Here is a 23,669-nt window from a genome sequence, read left to right as displayed (position 1 = left end):
TTCCCCAAAGAAAAGCTTCTTCCTTCCCATCTCCCCACAACATTTTACAGATGCTTGTCCAGTAACATGGTTTCTCTTATGGGAATCCTGCATTTTTCTTCCCAGAACACGATATTCCAGACAGGTGTCCTTCCTGAGCAGTAATAAACCAAAAAAAAGAAGTGACTAGACTTCGCTTCTGTGTTCATGGTAAGACTGGAAAGTTAGATAGAAAAGGTGACTGAAGACCTGTAGGATGTACCAAGGAGAAGCTAGTGTTGGCAGACGCCATAGCAAAGTTTCTTTGAATTATTGAGGGAAAGAAGATATCAGAGATAGGCATTGTTTAAGAGCTGGTGTTTACCTGTCTGAATATAATTCAACAGGATAAGTGTATGGTATGGGCAACAAAACCTCTCTTCCTTTATAGACTTCCTCCTGACTTTCTGGAGAATGAATTTCAGTCAACCCAAGAGCTGCTGTAGCATAGTGGTTAAGTGGTGTGGCTGTGAATCAGTACTCTACAGGGCTGAATCCACACACCCTTGGAGCATCCCAACGTTGTGCTAAATGTTTGCTAAACACCTGGAAGTATAGCATCTTTCTAGATGCTACACTTCCGGGTGTTTAGTGAACATTTAGCACAACGCCAGGACACTCCGAGGGTGTGTGGATTCAGCCCAGGTTTGAATCCCACTACTGCCATGAGCTCAGTAGGTGGCCTTGGGTAAGCCACTCCTCTCAGCCCCAGCTCCCCAGCTGCATTGTGGAGATGATAATAATACTAACTTGTTCACTGCTCTGGGTGAGACACTAATCTATCTAGAAGAGTGATATATAAGCGTAGTAGTTGTTGTTGTTATGTTGAAAGGACTAGGGTAGCTAGACTATTTTTTTTAAAAAATCAGTTGCACACACTGTTTATACATTGTTGTGTGCATGCACACGCACACGCACATGCACACGCACACGCACACGCACACGCATTGCAGGGTAAAGCTTGCACTTTCTAGATGGAGCATCTTCCTTATAATCTTTTGAACAGGCTGTCTCTTATTCACTTACATATACACAAACACTTAGATCATCTACAAATATATTACACACACATTCATACACTGACACAACGAATAGCTTTTCCAAAGCAATACTTCATGTAGGACTGTAAATTATCTTCTTGCTTCTTCATCAGTAGAAGGTCTATGGCCTTTATTAATTGCTATCCTAAAAGGGACTAGAATAAGCTTTTTGATGAGCTGTGTGCCTTCCTCTTTCATCTTCCCTTTGTGCATTTCCAACTCTGTATGAGGCATTCTCCCTTGCTTGCTGCTGCCTTATTTAATCCTCCTTTCCTGTGATGTGGAGAAAGCCCCTGGGGTATTTCAGCCTCTGGAACAATGAGAGGGTATTGTGTCCTCTGTTAACCTACAGAGTGAGGCGGTGACACCGATCATGTTAGACATGGAACTAGAGAGATCAGCTGGAAAGGAACCAAATGAAGTTCATTTACTCTGTGATGTTCCATTAAATGTTGAGTAATTAGCACATGTTGTGGGGTTTTGTTTTTGTTTTCTTTCACTTTTGCACAAGGGGGTTCTTTCTGAATATTAATTCGATCATTCAGGCTGTTGGGCTCTTAAAGAAGTTGCATCTAGCATCTATTTCTTCCCATGTCTATTTGCCTTCTGTTCAGTTTACTAGCAAATGGAGTTTGGGGAGCCTTAGAGATGCAGTATTGATGACCTGCATCAGGCTGAATCTATCATAGGGCATGTCCCCATCACCTTCTTATCACAGGTAAATAATGATCTCAAAACATCAGCAGTACACATATTGTCATCTTGCAATCATAAGATCTGTGAATCAATATATCACAGTATTTCTGTGTTGAAAAGTATACCAAAGTTCTCTGCTTTAGCTTCCCTCGATAGAAAAATGATGAATATGACAGAATTTGAAACCATGATTGTCACTTTGTAATACATTGTCCTCTTATGATCTCCCCATTCAACTTAATAGTATATTTTTTGTCTTGATTAGTATTTGCTTACAAATTTAGTAATATCAACAGAAATCTTGTTTTATGGCCGCTTTACAAATTGCAAAGTCCTTGTGTTTGTTGAGTGATGGCATGAGGACTTTGAAGCAGACATTCAGTGGGAGTTTTCTGTCCCCCAGACTCATAGGAGCCCTTTTCTCCTCAGGACTGGGATGCACAGGAAGAAACAGTGGCTGTCTTCTCTTCCACGCTATCTTCTCCTTTTTAAAGCACTCTGTGGAAGAGCTGTTGGTTCCATGCAAGAAATCATGTTACTTATATGCAGGGCTTTTTTTCAGGTGGTACATTCTGGTACACAGTACTGCACCTCTTTCAGCCAGTGGGTTTTGGCCCACAAAGCAGCCTTTTTTTAAAGGAAAAAAACATTTCTATTCAGCTGTACATAAGTTTTGCAATGGTGTCATTAACTGCTCCACAGGCACTTAAAGGAGGAGAAAACAGCAAAATGGGGAAGGCAGCCAGTACCACAACTTCTCTCTGCATGGTGACAAGGAGAAAGATGTATGTGAGTCTGAGACATCTAAAACTCTCATTGAACGTCTGCTTCAATGTCCTCATGTTTGTGCTCAACAGATGTGAGAACTTTGTAACATAGAAAGGGGCTTTCATCAACAAGCAAGATACATCATCATCCTGAACCTATTTTCTATTTAAAACAAGGACCTTTCACTTCAGTTTTTCATATTGAGGGTTATTTTCTCCTATGAAAATGAGACCAATAAAAGTAGCAGTTTCAAAGGAATGAGCCCCATGTTTATCATGTGTTGCAAGGGACATAAAGAGGAGAAACAGCTGTCTCTGTCTTAACCCATGATCTGCTCGTTTCTTTACAGCCACAGGGATTTAAAACCTGAAAACCTATTGCTGGATGAAAAGAATAATATCCGGATAGCAGACTTTGGGATGGCATCACTACAAGTCGGGGATAGTTTGCTTGAAACAAGCTGTGGGTAAGTTATGTAGAAAGTCATAAAGCAGAGATGGCCCATGAGTTCTCTCCCTTTTAAGGAAGAGTTTCTGTTTCCCGCAGCTAGCTTTGTGCTATAGAAATTATGCTGTTTTAGAGCCAAACTTGATGTGACAGTATCCATGTGTCTGACTCATGGACACCTCTGCTAGTTTAAATGTATTTAAAGATCCTGTGAAGGCCTAAACCTGATCAGGCCTACAGCAAGCTGAGATGCCCTTGTTCCCCCTCGCCATGCCTTTTCAACTGCCTAATTGGTGCCCCCTGGATATTTTGGCATTTGAAAAGGCACACAGAGGAAAACAAGAGCACCTCAGCCCAGCCATGCAACATTTTAAAATGCATTTAAAATAATAGCAGAGACATACATGCCATCATGTCTAGTTTGGCCCTCGCTTACCATTTTTGTGCACAGGAATCATTCAGTAAAAGAGCATTTTTCTTAAATTCATAATTTGGCAAGCTGTCTATTGTTTGTGGTTTTGTGCAGGAGAGGACCAGGATGGAAATGGAATGTCTTTGGTGGTAAAACAGTGTCAGAATAAGTTATCTGCACAAAAGAAGTCTACTGAATATAATGCCCCATTTTTTTTCCTGCCTTGGTTAACTGCAGTTCAGGGAACTGATTTCTGTTGGAGAAATGGTGAGGCAAAGGTTAGCCCCTCAATGCCCTGTCTCCATGGCCTGATTCAAATCCCTTTTTCTCTACATACACACCCCTTCCTAGCTGCTTTTTTACCATTAAAGAAGATGTTTGTAGGTTCTGTCGGAGATCTTCCATATAATGTATAGTTTGACGCACAGTGTGTAATTCCAAATGCCTACAAGAATAGGGATGTGCACTGACACCCCCCCCCCCCACATACACACACACATTTTTGGTTTATTTGTTTTAAAATAATTGATTTGAATTCTTTACAGTCATTATTACAGATATTAATTTAGTATTGCATTTGGTTTTCATTTCCATTTATTTCAATAGGGGACAGCAACGGCTCCCCCCCACCACTAATTGGATTTTTTTTTTATTTCTTTATTCTTTATAGTCCATCTTTCTTGCTGAAACTCAAGTTGTATGAAATAGTGTGAGTCAATACACTCAATGGCTAGGACATTCAATAAACAATACAATAAAGTAAGGTTTGCAGAAATTGGAAAAGAAGTAGAAATCTGATACAGAGCTGTAAACAATGCTCAGATAAAACATGAGCAAATTAACATGACATGTGAAACAACATGGAACAATCCAGTATATGGCCTGCCTGAAGAGGTCAGGAAAGCTCCCATTCTCCTGGCTTTCCGCAAACTATGTAAAACTATTATTCAGGAGGGCTTTTTTACACAGATAATAGGACTGTGCTATAAGGAAGTGATTCAAGAAGATGTGTTAGTAACGGGATAGCATCTGTAGACTATACTACTGTGTAGAATCTATTGCTGTAACTATGCTCTTACTAGGTAACTCTGCAAGGACTACTTTTGCCAAATTTCAGGAAGACAGGGGAAGGCATTTTATGATATTCTCACTTGTGGAACAGTCATAGGGCAGCATGACAACACTGACATTTAAGTAAGTTCAGGATTCTCAAGTGGCAAGGTGTGCGTGTGTGTGTGTGTGCGTGTGTGTGCGTGTATGCGCGCACACTGGTTAAACAAAACCTAAACAGGCAGGGCAATGGATATAAATCTTCCCCAGCACTACCCAATCTCAACTCATTGCATACATTTTATTTCAGCATTTTTGTCCCAGCCCTACTTTCTAGTTTTGGAGCTATGCTAAGAGAAAAATTCTTCAAGCATCAAAGTATGCCATAGTAGGGGCCAGGGTTTCATTCCCTTCTTCCATACTGTCTGGTTTTGCTTAAAAATAGGTCTATACCACTTTCCTTACATGTGAACTTGCCTGTACCAAGTTAATTTTTCCCTGATCCAGGCACCATCACCTTTAAAAAAAGAGGTGGGGGAGACTTGGCCACTTGCTTTGCTTTTTGCTAAGAGCTAAAAATCCTGCATTTCCTACAAAGAACTCTTTTTCTCTCCTAATAAACAATAAAAATAATGCTATCAAGCTTGGATATTTGAATGTTTTAAATGAAGAAGTGATGGACAGGTTTACACTGGAATTTGTGTAGCTTTGATAAGATGGCTTCCACGCTTTGCTGAGTTCCACTCACTGGGGGAGAGAATGGTGTGCTGTAACTAAACGGTACTGCTTACGCAAGCTTACGTAAGAGTTCTTTTTTTTTTTAAGTAACCATCACAGCAGAAAAGATTTGTTTTCGTTTTCCATAAAACCTTTGGTTTTATGCTGGATTTGTACAGCAAGCTGCAATTCAAACATAACTTTTTAAAAAAAAACCCTACAGGCATATCCTTCTACAAATTTATGCCGAAAAAAATTCCACCCCCAAAACCTAAAAATAGAAATCAAAGTTTTAAAATACACACTAAACACCCCCACCCCAAGATTATAACAGAGAGGTTTTCTCTTGTGTTTAGACTACTATTGAGACTTAATTGCAGGTTTCCCCAAGGAGCTTGGAGTTGCTATTTATGGAACCTCCTGTACGCTGCCACCACCTGCTGGTAGCAAAAGAAAAAGCTTTATTGACCGTGACTCACCTTCTTAGTATAAGCAGCGTGTAGGAAAGAAAAGTGTTTTTTTGAATTCAGCAAGTGAAACTCTACATCCTTTCCCCTTCTTCCCTTTTCTGTTTATTTACAAAATTCAAGACCCTGCAGATTTGCCCTCTGGATTCTCAAAGTGGCCTAGTACATTTATACGATATATGTCCTGTCTTGGTTCTCAAGGCCACCTACTAATTAAAAAACCACTACAACACACGACATATAAAGCAGAGGTTTAATCATAAATAAACCTCTTTAAAATCAGGTGCGTCCAAAAGCTTGGATAAACGAAACCCAGTGTAATGCTTGCAAATACTAATACAGGTGTCTGGCCAGTATACACAGGAAAGTCTTTCCACAGTCTAGGCAAGGGATTCCAGGTCCCCTAGTGGGATCTCCTGCTCCCACCCTCTGCCCCCTCATCACCACTCACCTGGCCAGCAGCAGGGAAAGGTGAAGAACCCCAGGTGCATTCCTGGGGTGGCACGGCAATGTCACTCCCAGGAAGTGATGTCATTGCGCTGCCCTGAGAGCGCTCCCACACTTCTCGGCAGGCTGATTTGGGCCCCAAACAGGCTGCCCATTTGGGGCCCAAGTTGGTCGGCTGAGATGCACATGTGTGCTCCTGGGCCTGCACGATGACATCACTTTCCAGAAGTGACATCACTGTGCCACCCCAGGAGCATGCACGTATGCAAGGAGCAATGAAAAGGTGAGTGCTGGGTCTTCTCCCCCCCCCCCCTGCTCCTAAACCACTGTGATATAAAGGTTCCTGTGCCTGTTAGCCATCTTTTTATCCTCTGAAAGTGGCACCTAGAACAGGGCCACAGTTTAGAAGGTCCTTTACATTGTAAGCCTGCAGGCAGGGTGTATTTTATTTTTAATATGTCACCGTCACTGAAAAGGACCTAGTGCTGGCAACCTTTTACCTCACTTCAGGTAACAAGAACACTCTTATAAGCAGGGCTTCCTCGGCTGAACTTAAGACATGAGAGTGAGAAGAGGTACAAACCTACCCCAATGCACTACCAACATGTCACAAACCTAATATTTTAATACAGTTGATTTGGGTCAGTGGCCCTACCCATTTTAGTACAGTGCCTTCAAGTGTGTGGGGAGAAATCAGCTCAGTAAACCTCACCCTCCCCTCCCCACCCCTTGATCTATGTGAAAGTTATTATGCTGGCAGCACAAAGAAAACCTTTACAGTGTAGTAGAAAATTTTGGCCCACAATTTGGGAATCTGTAAGAACAAAAAGCTACTAGGAAAATTTTAGATTATGTGATTGATAACCATCATTTACTTCCCATTTCAGGTCAGATCATCCTAAAGCAATGACCATCTATCTATCTGTCGGTCTGTCTATGTATCTGTCTGTCTGTCTAGCTATCTTTCTTTATACCGAGACACATTCTTGCAGATGGAAAATCAAATTCATTTTGTGGTTAATCCAAATGCTCTGTGTAGTTCTATTGAAATCTACTTTTTCCCCATCCTCAAAAAAACCCACCTTCCTATTTTAGATTGCTCTACAGTTCCTAGGGAAACACTCAGCAGGCAATATAGCAGATGGCATGGTCAGCCCTGCTTAGAACATCAGAGAGGAAATGTACTGTTTGTGAGCAGTACTGGAATTCAGGCCTTGGTGCCTGGAGCAGAACAAACCCTATATGCCTTAAAGTGCACTAATAAAGAAGTCATTGGAACAGAAGAGATGTGCATGTAATAAATAGAACGCAGCAACTCTGTGATCCCCTGCCTTGCAGATACATTTTAAGCTCAGCGCCAATCACTAGGCCTCCATGTGAGCTATTACACCACTTCATTAATTCTCCTGGCATGGGGCCCAGCATGGTTAATACTGGTGTCTTGTGATGTATGTGGTTTGGAGGAGAAAACAGGAAGGAGAGGGGAAGGAATACACAATGACATACCTCACAATTTCTAGAAGGGGGGGGGGATGCTTCTGTCATCAGAATATTGGCAGATCTCCTCCTGGAGCACTTCGTAAAGCAACATCAAGGCAAGAGTTTCATCTGTGCTTGGTTGTCAATGTGGAGCCGGTGCATTCAGCCATTCCTTTTTAAAAAGTGAATCATGAATGAGCCATTAAATCTTAACAAGTGTGTCCTCCTGGGTGCTCCAAAGTTGATTTCTAACATTTTTTTTTAAAATCTGTGTCAGATAACAGGATGAAACTTAGTGTGAGCCATTGATGGCCACAAAAGGAGTTCCAGTTAATTTTTTGTTCTGGTTGAACTGTAGGGATCAAATGGTGTTTGATGCAGCAGCAAAGCCAATATTCTGCATTGGTGTAGTGTGAAAGTTCAAGTGTTCAATTAAAGACTTCTCTCTACAGAACAAGCCTGCTCAGCCTCGCATTCATTTGGAGAAGGCTCCATTAGATCATCCCCCCTTCGGCTGGCTTCAGAAAGTTGCACTATGTGGCCTTTATACAGCTGCTGTTTTTTTAAAAAAAAACTTCACTCCATCTCTCAGATTTAACATTTGCTGGGAATTGCTCATATCAGCACAGATTGTTTGCTCTAACACTGATATCTACAGATGCATCCCTAGAGGAAATGATAGAAAGTGCAGCCTTGATTGTTTTTAATATATCTTGGAGGCCAATGAATGGAGAGGTGGGGAAAGAAAGCAGGCTAACTGTTTCATTGATCTAGACCCCTTTCACACTCACAGTTTAAAGCACCATTTTTGAGCAGTTGCAGTGGCTTCGGCTTCAGCTTCCCAGCAGTTTTGATTTGGCCTCCTGTGATTCCTTTCAGACCTGCCTCGAAGCCTCTGTTCAGTTTCAGGCTTTCAGGGCATTGCAGTGCATGTCACCATTTAAAAAAAATTTTTGAGCATGCATAGTAATGTTTCTACATCTTCTGACCGACAAGGCCCCCCATGCCCACCCTTCAACCACCCACACCCACCCCACTCTTCCAAAGGAGTAAGGCAGGACTTCAATTTGCACAGCACCTTTTAAAAAAAATTCTGAGCATACAGTATATAGTAACGTTCCTGCATTACTACATGTTCTGACAGACAAGCCTCCCCTCATGCTGCCCCTTCAACCACCCCCCCCACCCTTCCTGGAGTAAAGCAGGACTTGCCTCCCCAGGGGTAAGGCACAGTGGGGGAAGCAGACTCATACCCACCCCTGGCTCAGCTGAGACGTGCCGAGCCAAGGCTTGGCTGGGATGCCTGCTCTTGTGCTCCACAGCTGGGCTGTGGAGCACAAGAGCTGCCTTGTCCAAGCCCCAGCTCGCTGTGTGCTCAGCTGAGCATGCAGCGAGCTGGGGCTTGGCTTGGGCACCCACTCAGCTGAGTATGCAGTGAGCCAGGGCTCAGTTGAGGCAGCTCAGACGAAGTGGCTCTTGTGCTCTGTAGCCCGGCTGCAGAGCACGAGAGCAGGTGTTCCAGCCAAGCCCCGGCTCGGCACGTCTCAGCTGAGCCAGGGGTGGGTATGAGTCTGCTCCCCCCACTGTGCCTTAGCCCTGGGGAGGCAAGTCCTGCCTTACCCCGGGAAGAGTGGGGTGGGGGTGGGGAGTTGAAGGGGTGGCATGGGGGGAGGCTTGTCTGTCAGAAGATGTAGTAACACAGGAACGTTACTACATATGCTCAGAGTTTTTTTAAAAAAGGTGCCGTGAAAATTGAAGTCCTGCCTTAGCACTGGGAAAAGTGGAGTGGCGTGGTTGGTTATCAGGAGGGCTGCAGAGCAGCCAAAAAAATGGAGGAAAAGTTCAGAGAGCTGAGTTCAGAGAGCTGAGTTCAGTGGGTGTGGTTAATTTCACACAAACCAATCAGCTCCCAGGGAAAAGGAGAGGGGAAGTGCTGCAAAACGTTCACATTGGCATTAATCAGGTCAGCCCTGACTGGGCAGCTGATTAAAAATTAACATCGCAGTATGTCCACAGGGATAAAAATCGGGGTAATGGGGGAAAGGAGCGGCATTGTGTCCCATGACTAGCTTGCAAGTGTGAAACCTCTGCAAACATGGGATGCGGAACAGGTACACACAAGCTTTAAAATCCTAGTGCGAAAAGTACCATAATTTGTCACTTACTGTGCATTAGAACTTGATTGTGATAATTTCCCCGTCACTAGAATCTGCTGTTGCTCACATCTTCATTGGAAAAAAGGAGCTGCTTTAAACATGGGTGGGTGTGCAAGTATGCTACCAGACCCTTGAGTGAAAGAATGGGTCACATACGAGGATTGTTGGAAGGAGGAATCCCCCAAAGTATTGCATGCTGCAAAAAAAATTCACTGCCAGGCAAGTTTTGTGCTGGAGAGCTGGTCCCTGAAGCACAGGTATAATTCAGCAAGTCTTTGCATTTCTCCAAGAGCCAGGGAGGCCCATGAGCAAATAGCAGAGAGTGAATGGAACTGGGGAGTTGGCACGATGCAGCTCTTATTAGTTCAGATTTCTTCATTCTGTTGCTTGCCTTCTGGGCAAAGAAAATAAAAGGCAATTAACTGCTGAGAAGGATCTCCCATCTGTTTCAGAACCACTTCTCCACTCTTTGATACTTTTGCTGTATTGCAGATTGCTAGTTATAGCTCCAAAATGCTTTGTGTCACCAGGGAGAAACTCAGGATAGCTTTGCTATAAAGATATCAGGATGGTGCATAGGAATTTTCTCTTCTGCAGAGCCTCCATTTGTGACCTGTGATTAGCTTCACTTGTACTCTTATTATTATAATGAACTTTCCTTTCTCTTCACTCTGCTTAACTCAGGTAGATAAATCCTGAGCGTCTTTGGAGCAGGGATTGTTATGTATCTGGCTCTAGGACATCATAGGTCATCATAGATTTTTTCCTTAACTGAAACAGAGTTGGAACTGAATAAATTGTCCATGTTTGGATAAAGCGTCACAGGAAACAATCACAGGAATTATTGACTCACGGGGATTATTGTTTATGCAGAACACTCTTTTAGAGGTATTCAGCACTTTCTCATAACTACAATTCCAAGGGTTGTAAATAATTCCACCTGGTTCAATCATACCCTAAGTATTTCTGACTATTCTTGTGATGTTAATAATAATAATTTGTGTATACAGTATAGCACATAGTTGCAAAGCATAAAAGTCTGAGACAGGGAACTTCCAGTGTGTGTCCTAACATGAGCAAAAGTAAAGTGCTCCTGCAATGAGGCTTACAGAGATCATCTCCCATGTTAATTGGGGGGGGGGTACCATTTTTACATATGGCACTGCAGTGACTTTGGCCAATCTAAGCAACTAATAAAAGGCAAAAAAGAGAGAGAGAGAAAGTCCTTATATATAACCCTTGCTGAAGGATTGACCGTTGTATCCTTCCTTGTTATTTGTACTCTTTTTGAAATTAACTCTCTCCTCCTTTTTATTTTGCCTCGTTATCAATTCTTTCTTTCTCTTATCATTGCTTAGAAAAATTGAGTGCCTGATATAAAGGAATAGCTGCAGGCGGCCTGGCTGATTGAGAAACAAGCTACAGCGCTAAGTCTCTGTGCTGCTTTACTCAAAATCCCTGTGCTCGAAATGAGCAGTAACTATGGTGAAATTGACACATATATGAGGTTTGCCTCTGCCTCCAACCCAAATCCTTAAAGAGGCACTCTGAACAGAAACTGGCATGGCTGATGAGAGGCCCTTAACTAACTGTTTCTATGCAGCATCATTTTACATCAGTGCCTCTATAGGGAACCCTTGCTGTGATCCGGAATGCATGTGAGAGGAATGTCAAAGACTTGTTTCTAACTTCATTCTAATTCTAGTGTGTCTGGTGGGGGAGGAATTAGACCTATAAGTAACCACCTGGAGATCCTGTATATGGTGGAAAGGTGCAGTAAAAATGCAGTTCTCTGAATTAAATTTTGTCTTCACCATCTGTGTTACACAAAGTCATGCTGCAAAGAATTGGTGCAGTCCCCCATTCATTCCAGGCAAGATCCCACTTCTGGTTCCACTTCTGTTTTTTTTTTTTTGCAGGAAAGTGTGAACTTAATTATAGAGATACTTAGTACTGACTTCCTCATAATATTCCTTGCAGTGTTTAGGAAAACATTCCAAAAAGCATTGTCTCCCGCAAGCCTGCCAATTTAACAGCAGACTGCCAGGGGGAGGGGAGGTTACTCAAATGTACATTTGTTTGTGGTCTAAGTTACATAACAAGGAAAGCAATGCTTTCATACTGTAGCACATTCAGTTCCCCAGATCTCAAGATTGCAACAGTCCTTTTAGATGTTTCCTAAAAACCTTTTGCATACCTACAGGCCCTCTTATTCTGTAAAATTTAGGCTAAAGTACTAATAACCTTTTACCTAACCAGGAAGTCTTGTAGCTGTAAAATAAGTATAATTAGTAATTGTGGTTCATTTCTGAAACTCTGGATAAATATCAGTGCTAGCTTATGCCTTTAACTCTTTAAGGAGAGCTTTCAAATGCCAAGCCAAGGCATTGAAAAACTTGTCTTTACAGGTCCAAGTGAATATCATTTACACCAAATAAAAAAAACCAATTTCCCAGTGTGTTGGTTAAGCAGATAATTATCTCCTAATTGTTTTATTTTATTTTATTAAAACATTTACATTCTATATTTTCCACCAACCATGACAGATCAAGATGACTTACAAGAATCTGACCTAGTAACAGATAATCAAAATTAAACCAGCATTAAAAAAAAGAAAAGGCACAACTTTCCTTCAAAACTATCCTTTACTTAGCTGGCAAATGCCTGCCTGGAAATAATGGTCTTATGAGTTTTATAGAAGATGAACAGCATGGGTGCATTGCATTCCTCAACAGAGAGGAGCACTGGGGCCATCATCAAGAAAGAACTGACTTAGACTGTGGCCTGTTGAACAACTTGAAGGGATGGTTCAACCAGGAGGAGGCCACACATATATTTAAACTATCCCTCCATCCTTGCTTAGGGCTCATGAGCCATGATGGTACAAAGCAGAGTGTTGCTGGAAGACATGGCAGGGAACAGGCTCAGAGACACTGGAGTTTCAGATTTTCATCACCACTTTGAAATCCATGGTTGGAGCCATCATTGATAATGCAGAGGTGGAAGGCAGGAGAATTCTTCTGGATGAAAGAATACCCATGGAGTGTGGGATTGGGATTTCCACTATTTCTGAGTAACTGAGGAGTTACATTATTGGGAAAGATTTGAATGTCTGGAAGTTAGTTTTACCTCTGATTTAAGGCAAGCACAAGAAATCTGGGATAACAGCTAATCTACAATGGAGTATATCTTATCCTTGCTTCCTTCATCAATAAACAGTGGTTCATCAATCTCCTGTAGACTCATGGGCTCATTAGGCTTCCAGCCAGACATAAATTTTATTGTGCTGTTTTATTTGTTTGTTTAAAATATTTATTAGTGGCATTTCTATCTTTCAGGAACTCAAAAAGGCTTTCAAGATGAATCAAATTAATAAAAAACACTAGCACCCCCCCCCCCATGTCAAAACATAGCTTAAGACTGCCAGTAATTAGAAAACTAAGTTAATTAAGAGTCCTAAATAGCACAATCTTCAGCTGCCTCCTCAGGATTAGCAGCCAGGGGGCCAGGCACACCTCTCTTTGTTCTTCTGAAACCGTGTGACTGCCAGCAAAAAGGTCCTCTATTGTGTACCCACCAGCTGAACTTTAGCTTATGGGACAATCAGGAGGGCCTCTTCCTGTCATATTAATTCCCAGGCAGGAACATATGGAAGAAGATAGTCCTTCAAAAACACTTGTTGCAAAGAATGTAGGTCTTTAAAGGACAAACCTTGAATTGGGCATGCAAGTGGATCAGTAGGCAGTGTAGTGTTCATGTCACATACTCCCAGTAGCTCACCCTGACTAGTAATCTAGCTGTAGAATTCTGCACTAGCTGAAACTTATTTATTTATTTATATCCCACCCTCCCCGCAAGCGGGCTCAGGGTGGCTAACAACATTTAAAAACAATTTAAAACATTACATCTGTATAAATATTAAAACACCATTTAAAACAGCGACATTTTGTATTGTGAGGCGGCAACATCAGGAAGACTGATAATATTTTGCATGTAGTGGACAATTTTTCACAGGGGGGGGTTCAATTTCCTCCCCCCCCACACACACACACACCACAGGCTGATGGGGACCTAGCCTTAGCCATGAGCCTGGTGAAACTACTCTGTCTTGCAGGCCCGGAGGAAAGACAATAAATCCCGCCAGGCCCTGGTCTCAGTAGACAGAGCATTCCAGCTGGTAGGAGCCAGGACCGAGTAAGCCCTGGATCTCGTCATGGCCAGGTGCGCCTTCTTGGGACCAGGGACCACTAATAGCTGTTTTTCTCCTGATTGGAGAGTCCTCCAGGGAATACATGCGAAGAGACAGTCCTGCAGATACGCTGGCCCCAGTCTGCATAGGGCCTTATAGGTCAATACCAGAACCTTGAATCTGATCCGGTACTCCACTGGCAACCAATGCAGCTTGCGTAGTATCAGTGTTATGTGTGCTCTACTTGGCGTTCTCGTAATAACATGTGCTGCTGCATTTTGCACCAGCTGTAATCTCCAGGTCAGGCTCAAGGGCAGTCCCGCATAGAGTGAGTTACAGTAGTCCAACCTCAAGATGACCATTGCCTGGATCACTGTAGTTAGATCACAGGTTGACAGGTAAGGGACAAGTTGCTTGGTCTGCCGCAGATGGAAAAAAGAGGACCTAACAACTGCTGCGACCTGTGCCTCCATTTTTAAGGAGGCAACCAGGATCACCCCCAGGCTCTTGACCCTCAGAACTGGCACAAGCTGTACCCCATTGAGGGCTGGGAGCCGAAGTCCCGAATGTAGTCCCCCCAGCTCAAGTACAGAACCTCTGTCTTTGTCGGGTTCAGCTTCAGCTGACTCTGTCTCAACCAACCAGGCACGGCTGCAAACACATGATCCAGGACATCTGGGACCAAATTGGGCTGGCCGGCCATCATCAGGTATAACTGGGTGTCATCTGCATACTGATGACACCCAAGTCCGAAGCTTCACACCAGCTGTGCAAGGGGGCGCATATAAATATTGAATAATAATGGGGTGAGTATTGCCCCCTGCAGGACCCCGCACACCAATGGGTAACGGGGTGACAATTTCTCCCCAAGCGCCACCCTCTGTCCCCTACCGTGGAGAAAAGAGACAAGCCACTGTAAGGCAGTCCCTTGTATCCCCATATTGGCGAGGCAGTGAGTCAAAAGATCATAATCAACTGTATCAAACGCTGCTGACAGATCCAATAATATCAGCAGCGCCAAGCCGCTGACCTCCAACAAGGACCGTAGCCCCTCCATGCTGGCTTTTACCAACCACGATGGGCATGGGTCCAAGGGGCACATGGTGGGCCTGACTGATCACAGGGTCCTGTCAATCTCCTCCCCAGAAAGTGGGCTGAACTGATCAAATGTTAGCTCCAAAGACGGCCAAGAGGTCTCGAGTTCCTTCACTGTATCAATTGTGGCTGGTAAATCGCGGCGGAGAGACAAAATTTTATCAGCAAAAAATCTCCCAAAAGCCTTACAGCCAATATCAGAATTCTGAATTTGGCAGCCTCCTTCCGAGAGGGAGACCAACGACTGAACCACATTAAACAATTTTGCTGGGCTTGAGCTAGTTGATGTGATGGAGGCTGTATAAAACTCTTTCTTCACAGCCTTCACTGCCACCTCGTAGGCTTTTGTAAATGTCTTATAAGATGATCTTGCCTCTTTATCTCAAGATTGTCACCCCACTCACTCAAGCCGTCTGAGCTCCCACTTCTTTTGTTGAAGTTCCTCTGTATACCAGGGAGCCTGCCTTGCACGGGGGCAAAGAGGGCAATGGGGAGCGATTTCGTTGATGGCTTTGGAGAGCTGGCATTACCAGTCCTCCACCAGTTCATCTAACGAACCGCTGAGGAGCATAGGATCCTGCAGATCGTTCTGGGATCCAATCGGATCAATAAGTCTCCGCAGGTGAGCATAAATCAGCTTGCCGCCCTTGCGAGGGGGGGGGTATCCCCAGCCAAGCCTTCAGAACTGGGTGGTCTGACCATGGCACTGGTTCCATTGCCTCTAGATCCAGATTCAACCCCATCCCAAAGATCAAATCTAGCATGTGCCCCGCGTGATGTGTAGGGGTCGATACAAATTGAGAAAGTCCTAGTGCTGCCATGGAAGCTACCAGGTCTGCAGCCTGCACAGAGGAGGCATCATCAGCATGGACATTGAGGTCCCCCTGCACAATCACTCTGGAGTACTCTAAGGCCCACCCCACCACCACCTCCAGCAGGCACAACAGGGTATTTGCTGGTGCGCTAGGTGGTCAGTACACCAGGCAGATACCCAAACTCTCCTCGGCACCCCACATCAGGCCTACACATTCAATGCCAGAGATTTCGGGGGCGGGGAGCAGCCTGAAGGAGAAAGACTCTCAGACAAGGATTGCCACTTCTGAATACTTTTCAAGGGTAGCCCCAAGTAGAATGCATTACAGTAGTCCAGTCTATATGTAACTAAGGCATGGATCACTGTAGCTAGATCTGATTGACCCAGGAATAGACACAGCTGACACACCATCTGAAGCTGGACAAAAGCATTTTGTACCACCACAGTCACCTGTTTTTCTAAGGTGACTGCTGTGTCAAGCAGCACTCCCATGTTGCAAACCTGGCTTTTCAAGGGGAGTATAGCCCTGTCCAAGGTAGGAGAGTTCTTAAATGCTGGATCTGCCTTTCTACTAACCCAGAGAACTTCTGTCTTGTCAGGCTTCAGTTTCATCTTGTTCAGCCTCATCCAGCCCATTACTGACTCCAAAACATCAATAGCATCCTTAGAATTAGGTGGAAAAGAAATGTAGAGCTTAGTATCATCCACATATTGGTGACACCATAGTGCAAGCCTTCTAATGACCTGTCCCAGTAGCTTCATACAGATATTAAATAGCATGGGGAATAAGAGTGAACCTTGTGGAACCCCACAGGCCAAGGGCCAAGGAGCAAAGCAGAAATCCCCCAGCACCACTTTCTGAGACTGATCTCCCAGGTAGTTACTTGAACCACCATAACATGGTGCCCTTTAGTCCCAGTGCCAACAGATGGCTCAATAGGATTTATGTGAACTAATAACTACACTTGATTGGCCAATACACAGTGTCCCTAATTATCATGATGATGAGATCAGTGTTCCAAGTCATTGTAATTATGGTGATCAGGGTGGCCATATATTAATTACCTAGGTAGGAACATTGGCTCAAACATATGGTTCAACCATGGAAGCTTTGCACAGCCCCCTGCACTCCTAGGACATATAACAGCTCTAAACTGTGCACTTATCCTGGACATGAAACTGAAATGGAACACATGTAATATCATTCAATATTTTAAAATCCCAATCTCTACTTTATACATCCATATAAAGAGTATGGGATTTGCAGCAGACAAACTTTGGGTCATTGAAAAATACTTAATCCCTTGTAGTTCCTCCCACCAACATCCTTTCAGCCCAAGTTCCAGACCTGGGTTTTGTATTCAACTCTACACCAAGAGTGACAGAATGAAACCATGTTGCCAAACCATTCTGCTTTATGCTATGTCTAGGTCCACTGAAGAGCATTTCAGAGTCCCAGTGCTATGTACAGTTTCTGCAGCTCCGGAAAGTCAACCTACCCCTTCACAGACATTCTTCCTAATGCTCTCGCCTATTCCAATGTGCTGCAGCAGACGCTGCTGGCAAAAACTGCTTCTTGATCTTGCTGAGTGATATTGCTATTGAAGACACCATGCAGATTGTAGCTTGGCTGCCTGGAGATGTAGCAGAAAAGATGAGGAGATGGCCTAGGGGGAAGAGGCAGAGAGAAAGTTGCTTAGACATACACATATTGAATAATTAGTGATAAGAGCCAAAGAAATATTCATGACTTTGTGGAAAGATAAATAGATTTTTGATTAAATTTGGATTTTCTTTTCTAAAGCAGTCAAAGTTGTTTGGTGATTGGCAGCATGGAAATTAGTTTGTGCATCCTGGCTGGCCTGAAGATCCTGTTTAGAGCTGTTAGCCAAGATAAAGCTGCAGATATACAGTTGCTGTGAATTGGCAGGAAATTTAGAGTGGATATGCCAAGAGCTCGTGCTGCTGTCACAGCAGTTGAGATGCATCTGTTGAGTGGCCAGATTAACCTGCCTTCTGACCTCTAGTTTTATCCATATCAAATATGAGCCATATTTCAAACTATTTTCTTTATGTTGTACCTAGTTCACAAAGTTCTTACTTCATTTGAGGTGGTTTAGATACCTTTTTTTAATATTACCTGTGATCAAATTAGGTTTGCCATTCCCTTGTGGGGCAGGGGATTCCCACAATCCCAGCATCTACCACTCCCCTGCACTGGCTGTCACCTGGCCATTGTGGGGAAGAGAAGGGCTGGAACCGGGGCTGTAGCTAGCAGTGTGCTCCTGTGAGCTCCAGAACGCTCCTGCATTGCACTGGACATGACATAATTACTGGTGCAACAGAGAAGCGATCAGTTGTGCGGGGGACAATTCAAAATTTAGTGTTTTGGACTGATTTTTACTTAATTTTCCCCAGCATAACATGTCATTTCCATGTCACACTGGGAATGACATTCCCAGCACAATGTGGGAATATTGCAGAGTTTATGGAATAATTAAAGATAAGAGCACACAGGTGCACACCTAGCCACCCCCCACTCACCCATTTTAGACTCTGGGGGACTTAGCAACCTTAAATGAAATGGCTGCCTTTGCAACCAACCTACGAGTACCTTTCTATTCCACCTTGCTTCCACAGACTTTAGTGTACCATACATGGTTCTCCTCTCCTGTATTTTATCCTCTCAATAACCCTGTAGTGGCTGAGAGAATAGTTGGTCCAAGTTTATCCCATGAGCTTCATAACTTAGTGATAATTTGTACCTGGGTCTGTCTCTTCAGGCCTGATACTCTAATAATTGTGCCACCCTGACTCTTAATTCTCTGAGTGAAAAGTGTGACGGACTCAGCTTCAGATACTGAGATTTCCAGAAGTGAAAGTATGATTTACATGTTTCCTTTCCCCCACCCCCCACCCCCGGGGCTAGCCTGAAATGGCAATTGGGGATAGAATGCTGGGGAAGCTGTCAGTTGGAGTTGGAGAGTAAACAAGAGAGTGAAAGGGAGTTGGAGCCTGGCTTTAGACCAGAGAGGGTCAGCCAGAGAATCCTCTGTGAGAGGAAATGTTTGTGAAACACTTTTAGTCCTAGTACTAAAGTGGGGAAGACCAGCACTAACTCCTACTTAGACTCAAGAGATCTGGAAATTATAGAGGGCCAAGGAAGTGGGTAGAGAGGAGTCTCCCCTTTAGTGCCAGGAACAGGGTTATAGCTCATAACTATAATGCCTGCCCAGTATCTAGGAAGGGTTTGTCTCAGTGGAGCACCCTTAAGTCTGGAGAGGAGGGAAAGTCGTGCTGTGTTTGTGTTTGAGTATATAAAGTGTAACATCTGTGAAGCAGTGTCAACCTCTGAACGAAGTGTTTTGTGCCTCACACCAGAGAAGTTCCTGTACAAAAACCTTTGTTTCTTCAGTTCAAACATCTGCCTACCTGCGTTCTGACTTTACCTACTGTAAGTAAACCTTCAGTTACGTTTTGAACCTCCCCAAGCCTTGTGTGCCAGTTTCTGCTAAAGGGAAGCACAAACCCCTGATATGTCCCCTACTAAGACTTGGCTGGGTAACCATTTTTAATATTTCTTAAGGGTGGGACAAGAAGGAAAGTTGAAGCTTACCATCAACCACACTACCAGAGGCTTCCCAGCCCAGTATACAGCTTCATAGGCTTAAAGAGGAGAAGTTTTACCTCAGGGTAAGGGAAGGTCAGCCTAAGCCTGAGTTGGACGTGGGTTTGTGGCAAAAAGTATTGGTTATAAGGGTACATGCTTCCTCTTATCTTCAAGGGAGAATACTTTTAAAATGTTCCTCATAACACTCACGTGTGATGGAGTTCAGGACAGATTTTTTTTTCTATACAAATGAGAAGAAGCACACAGGACAAGACATGGATAGGATTCTTTTCAGCATGAGCCTCACTTTATTAGGATGAATTACTGTTAATACAAAGTAGCAGTCATAAAGATTTGTATTCTGGCCTTGTGGTACACTGCTCAATAGCCCAATGCTGTATCTGGCAAGCAGTGGCCTATAATATGTAACCATATACCAATATTTGATCCATTTGTGCCTGCCATGCAAAGTTGCTATCCACACAGAACTATGTCTGTTTCATTATTTTGGTGGTGGAAAGTGCCATCAAGTCATAGAGCACCCTATTTGGTCAATATCCTTCCTCACAACCTCAGAACAGCCATTACCTCAATTCGGTTCCAAACTATGCCCACAGCATTGCTATCTGGGCAAAACATCTCAAGCCCTCCACTACTGTATTTGTGGTGCTCACATTGTGGAGGATTTAGCTATGCCAAAATACCTCAAGCCCTCCACTACTGTATTTGTGGTGCTCACGTTGTGGAGGATTTATCACATTACCTACTATCCTGCCCACTTTATGCACAGCCAAGGAATAAATTCCTAGAAGAGTTTTTAATCGGTTTAAACTTCTCTTCAGACTCTGAGAAGTTGTTTTTTCTCCTGTCTGACACTGCTGCATTTGTCTCTTATAGAGTCTCTCTTTTCGCCTTAGCAGCCAAGAAAATCCGGGCTAGAGTTGTGTCCAGAGACAGCAATGTTTTTATCTGACTGGCATTTTCTGCCTAGATCATTTTAATTTTTTAATATTTGTACATATGTTTACATGCTACAGTGTTTTATATGATGTGGCCTTTGGCCACAAATAATAAATTTATCATTCAGTCATTCATTTGTGCCTGCCATGCAAAGTTGCTATCCACACAGAATTATGTCTGTTTCATTATTTTGGTGGTGGAAAGTGCCATCAAGTCATAGGCAACTCATGGCAACCACTGCTGGGTTTTCAATTCAAAGAAACTTACAGAGGTGATTTGCCATTGCCTGCCTCTGCATACCAACCCTGATTGTCTTTGGAGATCCCCCTGTAAGGTGCTCAGGATCACCTGTCATATTCAATACCCCCCTGCAGCTGAAGCTGATGCTGTTGGGGAATTTTCAGGATGTTTCTGTTATTTGAACCCGGGGTGGGAAACTGAGAACAGAAGGTGTTTGTTCCTGTTGTAATCTCTCCCAAGCCCGGGAGCCTGTTTGACCTTGAGTGGTCCATGAATCACACAGCCTGTTTCCTGAATGCAAAGTTAGAGAACTGTTAGGAACAAGGGGGAGGGATTAGGAGTAGCCTTGGGGAACCTATATCTGTGTGATACTTGTCTGTAGTTGCCAGTCCTAGCAAAGATGGCATAAGAGCTTGAAACTGGCATCTTATCAATAAAGAACTTTTACTCATGAAGTGAAGTCTCTTGAGAGTTGCCTGGCATCCTTACTAGACATGGGCACGGAGAGAAAAAAACAACAAACATGGTTCGTGGGGGCCAGCAAGTTCTCCTCCAGCCATCAAGATCCCTACCACACCACTCCCAGAAACCCTACCTGAGCAGGCATCAGGAAATGTACCAATAATAAATCATAGCTTGGCCCCAGAGCCTGGCAGCAACCCTGGAACCTGAAGGGGTAGATCCCTGCCACACCACTCCCAGAAACCTTACCTGAGCAGGCAGCAGGAAAGGTACCAGTAATAAATAATAGCTTGGCCCAGAGCCTGACAGCAGCCCCGGAACTTGAAGAGGTAGAGCCCTATCCCACCACACACAAAGAAAATTCAAGCTCCAATGCGCTCTCCCTCTCTCTCTCTCAAAATGCCAACAGCAACTGTCTCTCCCTCACTGTCTGCAAAACCAGAGGTGGGAGCCCCCCTCCCCCCTGCTCTTTGCTTCCTTGTAACAAATTTGGAGCTCCACACTTGAAAGGAAGACCTGCCTATCAAGCTAAATTGGGCTTAGATTGGGGTTTCCAGGGCAACAGCAGGAGTTCAGATAGAGTTCAGACAATCCCTGCCTAAGTTGCCAAGGAAATTGACTGCAGGTGCCAGATTGTCTGGCTTGACAAAAAACAATGCACAAGGCTTGCAACAACCACCTGTTCATTTAGAATGGGGCCTCAAAAACAGCTTGTTCACGAACAGCTGATTGGGCTGTTCGTGGCTTTTTTTTAGTTCGTATTGCTGTTCGTGCCCATCTCTAATCCTTACACTCCAATCCAATTACTAATCAAAGCTGACCATGTTTAGCTTCTGAGATCTGACAAGATCAGGTTTACCTGGGTTATCCAGATCATTATTTTAGTTCTCATGAAATAGGAGGATCCAAGTTTTTTTATGTGTGTGCATGTCTGTGCGCACGTGTGCACCATTACTTAGAAGGGAAGTCTTCTTTTAAAGCACTTCATCCATCCTAAGTATTGGGAAGCATGCAAGGATGCTGCGAATTTAATTGTGAACACATCCAGTGGTCAAACTACTGTGTTCAGAGACAGGAATCACATGTGAGCAGATCACTTGGTCTGTTTGGTTTGTGCAGAGCAGCCACAAATGCCTGCCAAACCAATTTGCCCTGGGTTTTCCCAAAACTGCTCACGTGCAAAGACTCTGCTGTTCAAACTGATTGGCAGCCATTAGCATAACTAAGAACTACTTAGCCAAACTCTGAAAGGTAGGATTTCATTAAAACACAGCTTTTATTGATGAGTGATTTATATGATTTGTGACTGATCCAATTGTCTGTTTATACAATGCATGTTGAGCACAGCAGTCATGCAGCCTGGGATGGGAAGGTAGTAGATTTCAGTTGAGCTGTATGAGAACCCACATGTGCAAAAAGCCAATTGCGCTGTAATGCAGGGTTAGTGAGGGACACAGAAAAATGACCGGCTGAACACTGACTAACAGATTGGATGAACTATCAAACTGATAGTTGAAAAATCATGTCTCTGTTTGCAACTAGCATAAAGAGTGCAAGCCGAACTGGTGGGTTTTCACACATCCCTAGAAGCATGCACACTATATTCTAGTGCTATCCTAGTGAATAAATGCAAAAGTACAGCACAGGGATATAAAAGTAATGATCTAAAGCAGGCAACACCAATTGTGTGATTATTTTGTCCCATAAGAATATACATCCAATGAATATGTCCCAATAATTTGCTCTATAGCTGAAAGGAGTGTCATTTGTGATATGCATATATTATAAGAGCCATTTGGGTCCCTCTTCCTCTGTCAGGCTACAACTAATGAAGACTATAAAGCAAATTGCTGCTGCTCTATGATTTCTAGGATATGAAATTATGATGTGGCAGGTTGGAACGAATCATTGATTTCAGGGAACTGTTTCTCAATTAGTTGCCAAGCAGGGAGCTCAGCAGCAGACAGTGATCTGGGCACATGTTACATTGGTGGTTACTGTTTTTGTCCAATTGTTTCATCACTGTTGTAATATATAGAAACTGTGGATCAGCTAGCTGTTTTGTCTAGCTGTGAGGCCCAGCCCAACCTGTCAACCTGCCCCACCACTGTAACCACTCATCCAGGCACAGAAACCACTGAAGATGTGGGTGAGGGGGACAGAGGCCTGTCACAACTGAACAGCCCACAGAAGGAAGAGGCCCAGCTAGCAGATCCAACACTGACCTAGTCACAGTGGCAGTGGGAAGTGTACTGCTTGGCAGCCAGACCCGTAAATTAGTGGGCTGGCAGGTCCAAAAGAGAGCATCTGCCCAAACAGCGTGGACAGGACCCAGAAATACTTTGAGCTCGCTGATCAGCTGGATGGCAGGGCCAGGAAGACATTTCCACCCACCTGGCCAGGCATGTGGCTCATGGGTGGGGTGCCTGGTCAGACAGAAGGAGGCCTGGGCAGGTTGTCCTTTGTACCCTGGTTGTTGAGGCAAGGGAAGGAAAAGACTTTGTGGGAAGAGTGAGTGGGTAGATCTGAAACCAGCACCCTCATAGAAAGAGGCCAGGAAGATGGCGGGACAGGTAGCTCATGCTTGGTGGGGGTGGAAGAG

General features: G+C 43.8%; 1 protein-coding gene across 1 annotated transcript in view; it reads left to right on the top strand.

The window, feature by feature from the left end:
• Nucleotides 1-23,669, top strand: part of BRSK2 (BR serine/threonine kinase 2) — a 612,383-nt gene that overhangs the window by 478,457 nt on the left and 110,257 nt on the right. Inside the window, exon 5 of the mRNA XM_054972235.1 lies at nt 2,872-2,988. Within this exon, the coding sequence (XP_054828210.1) occupies nt 2,872-2,988 (117 nt within the window). The remainder of the gene's footprint in view (nt 1-2,871; nt 2,989-23,669) is intronic.

Source organism: Eublepharis macularius, chromosome 2, assembly GCF_028583425.1.
Source record: "Eublepharis macularius isolate TG4126 chromosome 2, MPM_Emac_v1.0, whole genome shotgun sequence".
Lineage (NCBI taxonomy): Eukaryota > Metazoa > Chordata > Lepidosauria > Squamata > Eublepharidae > Eublepharis > Eublepharis macularius.
Note: the sequence above shows the minus strand (reverse complement) of the source record. Positions and strands in the feature narration are given on the sequence as shown.